The sequence below is a fragment of the Aphanomyces astaci genome, assembly GCF_000520075.1.
Source record: "Aphanomyces astaci strain APO3 unplaced genomic scaffold supercont1.148, whole genome shotgun sequence".
Classification (NCBI taxonomy): domain Eukaryota; phylum Oomycota; class Saprolegniomycetes; order Saprolegniales; family Verrucalvaceae; genus Aphanomyces; species Aphanomyces astaci.
The window spans coordinates 1-3,637 of record NW_009798411.1 but is presented as its reverse complement, the minus strand read 5'-3'; the positions used below and the strand labels follow the sequence as shown (position 1 = coordinate 3,637).

The following is a 3,637-nucleotide window of genomic DNA, read 5'->3' as shown; positions in this document are numbered from 1 at the left end:
ACCACGGGAGTTGCTAGCTGACCCCGACATCCAACGAGCCATCACCACGGAGGCCTCAGCGCTCCTTGACCGAATGCGAGCCGACGAGAGTCTCAACCATGGTGCGATGTGGTATGGCTGGCTGAAGAGAATGCGCCGCCAGCTCATCAAATGTCATCGGCTACACACCCAATCGACCAAGGCCAATCTACAACACCTAAGCCTCCGACTGGCTACAGCAAAGCGAGCCCTGGCATACTACGGTGACCTGTCCACCCACGTTGCCGATGTAGCTGCAGCTCAGCTAGCTTACGACACTGCCAAGGCCGAGCACAGTCAATATGCTCGCGACCGGCAATTCGACTTCCACGCCAACTCCAATGAACGAGGCACCTCTCACTTCTTTCGGAAGCCACTGGGAACCAAGGTGCCCATCAACTGCGTCACAGTGGATGGCACGACGACCACAGACGTGCCCACAGTCCAACGTGCATTTACAGCCCACTGGCGATCCATCATGGCGACACCCAGGGAAGCCGACCCGCCTGACCACCATCGCCGCCGTGCAGTTTTGGAGGTCCTGACGAAACGGCTCACACTGGTGGACCGTGAGAGTCTCGACCAGCCCATTACAGCGCTCGAGCTGTGTGACGCGATGAAGACGATGAATCCATCCAAGTCCCCCGGTCCAGATGGCTGGTCGGCAGGGTTCTTTCAGGTGGCCCCAGAGATCTTCTCGCAGCTGTTGTTGTTGGTGTTCAGCTACCAACTCGCCCACCATGGCTGCCTCCTTCCTCACCAGCGTCGCAGCGCCATCACCCTGCTGTACAAGAGTGGTGATAGAGGCCTGCCTGGCAACTACCGGCCCATCTCCCTTATGCCAGTGGAGGTGAAAGTGTTGTCTCGTGCCCTGGCCTTCCGTCTCGCTCGTCATGCACCCCAGCTTATCCACCCAACCCAAGCTGGCTTTGTGCCCGGACGCAGACTCCATGACCACGTCACCATGGTCCAAGCCCTCCAACACTACTGCACGTTGGAGGACCAAGACAACTATGCTACGTTCCTCGATTTTTCGAAGGCATATGACATGGTCGACCAAACCTTCCTGTTTGAAGTGCTTGCGGAGATGAACATGGGTGCAACATTCATCTCCTGGGTCCGACTGCTCTACAATTCACCAGTGGCTCACCTCCTCTTCAATGGCACACTGGGTCCAGCCATCCGTCCAACCCGGGGTGTGAAACAAGGCTGCCCACTGTCATGCCTGCTCTTCGTGCTATACCTGGAGCCGCTGGGAGACATGCTACGCCAGCACCCTCATCTCGGAATCTCCCTACCACACGGAGACACCATGACTAGCATCTTTTTTGCGGATGACTCGACACTCTTGTCGAAGGATCTGCCTTCTGCTGTCGAGCAGATGACCATCGTTGAGGAGTTCTGTGCTGTGTCTGGTGCTCGACTAAACCAAGCCAAATGTCAAACTCTGGTTCTCAACGGCCACCTCGACCCTGCCGACACGGACGGCGGGGGCCTCCTGAACATTGTGCCCACAGGCCAACCCGTGAAGTACCTTGGACTCATGTTTGGCCACCAGCTCCCAGCCGACCACCAGCTCAACCTCGTCCACGAGAGGTTTATGGCCAGCTTCCAACAATGGGGCTGCCGTGCTCGTACGCTCCCAGGGCGTCGGTTGCTGGCCAATACTGTCATGCTCTCACTCTTGTGGCATGTTACGGCCGCTCTACCTGTGCCACCCGCCATGGTGCAGAGCTGGCAGTCTATGCTCAACCGCTACATCCTCGGCCGCAAGATTATTCCCACAGACCGTTACCGTCCTCTGCTTGCTGCATGCCTGCAGTTTGACTCGAAACTAGGCCTTGGGCTACCTCACGTTGCGTCCAGGATCCGTGCACAACGGCTACAGATCCTTCAACGTGCCATGTCCCTGGCAACACCTAACCGTCCACTTTGGCAACCACTGGTATTACGCCAGTTTGAGAGGTCTATGGGTCGGCTCCATCGTGCATCCTGTCCATTTGACTTCTTATTATACCACCCCCACTACAAGTCGAAGTGGCTCAAGCTGTGGGAACTACACCCTCTGTGGATGGATGTGTGGAGACAGTGGTCGGCTACACCGATGGCTCGGCGCGTTCAGCTGCCCCTCACCCCAGCGACAACTATGCAGCTTCCGGTGTGGCTCACGACCTACGAGCCCACCATGTCGAATGGCAAATGTGCAGCTCGCATTGTCAACTCCCCCCCAACTCGACGGTGGTGTAGCCATGGTGCATACAACCGGCTACGATGTCTAGCCGATATCGTTGCCGTGCACGGGCGATGGCCCACCCGTCCGGAGTTCATGGTTATGATGTGTCAGGGCAACCCAGCGGCCCCAGTGGAGCGCGGCAACGATGGGCGTATGCAATCGGCCCCAGTGTATCGCTCGGGGAGGATTTACAACCATCTCACTTGTGTCTACGCCAGGGTCCAGGGACTCAGTCAGCTCCCTCTCCTGCCGCCCCAACAGCTCGGCACCCCTTCTACGGCCTGGCTAAGGACGTTCCCACCCCTTTCGAGCTCTGGCCACGGCGTATGGTGTTAGCCTTGGCCTATCATGCCCCAGCTACCGAGACACACCACCCCATGTCCAGCACTGCCCGAGCCACCGCTGCTGCCCTCCACAACTATGTCAGGCGTGTCCGACAGACTTGTCGGTTGCCTCCACCGGTGCATGGCGATGTGTGGCTACGCCTCCTGTTCCGCATGCTGCCTGTCAACTGCCGCTTTGCCTACCTCCAAGTTGAGCGTCCCGATGTCATCTGCTGTGCTTACGGCTGTGGTGGAGTGGAAACCCAACACCATGCCTTTCACGCATGCCCCCAAATCCACCCAGTATGGACGTTTCACCGCGATGCCTGGAGGTGCTACGGGGTCACCTTTTCGTGGTCGACTATCTCGGACCTTGACCTTTTTACGGTCAATGCGCGCGGCCACCTACAAGACCCCGACTGTCCTCTCCGTTCCTCTGTCCTCGAGGTCCTCCGAACCCTCCGCGTCCAAGCGCCTTACCGACCGCTGTGGACCAAGTACCCCTACACGCTGCTCCTTGCGCCGACCTCTGAGACCGATCAGCGCCATTAGCGTTGGCCCAAGTGCTGTGGGGCGTCAAGCACATACGAAGTCCAACTATCAGTGCGTTTCAAGACCGCATGGTGCCCATCGTAATGACTGCGCTGTTCCCCGAACGTTCCGATACCCATCATTCTCGCGACCATCACACAGTGTACCGCAACATCTGGTTCTCCCAATCACGGCTGTACCGGCGGACTCCGATCCGGCCGAGGGAGCCGACTTTCGTGCTGGTCAAGCAAAGTCACTGCCGGCTGGACGAAGATTTCGATTGTTTGGTGCCACCTGATGTGGTGTCGTTGTTGTCCTCGACCGCTCCACCTCCTGCTTCATCGGACGCCAAGGCCTGGACATCAGCTTGTACAGCTGGGCACCCCGCTCCAGTATTAACGACGGTGGTCGCGACCCTACCTCATCTACACACCGACACGAAGCTGCACAGGGCGCTCGCCCCTAACCCCCTTCCTCAACCGTCCCACCTTTCCTGGGTCAGACACCCACCAAATGTCCATCGTGACTGCTA

At 58.3% G+C, this 3,637-nt stretch overlaps 1 protein-coding gene across 1 annotated transcript; it reads left to right on the top strand.

Moving 5' to 3' along the window:
• Nucleotides 1–3,194: 3,194 nt before the first annotated feature.
• H257_18237 (hypothetical protein) lies at nucleotides 3,195–3,474 on the top strand (the record flags this gene model as incomplete). Its single annotated transcript, XM_009847256.1, has 1 exon — nucleotides 3,195–3,474. A coding segment is annotated over one exon (279 nt), but the record flags the coding sequence as incomplete, so codon positions are not given.
• Nucleotides 3,475–3,637: the final 163 nt, after the last annotated feature.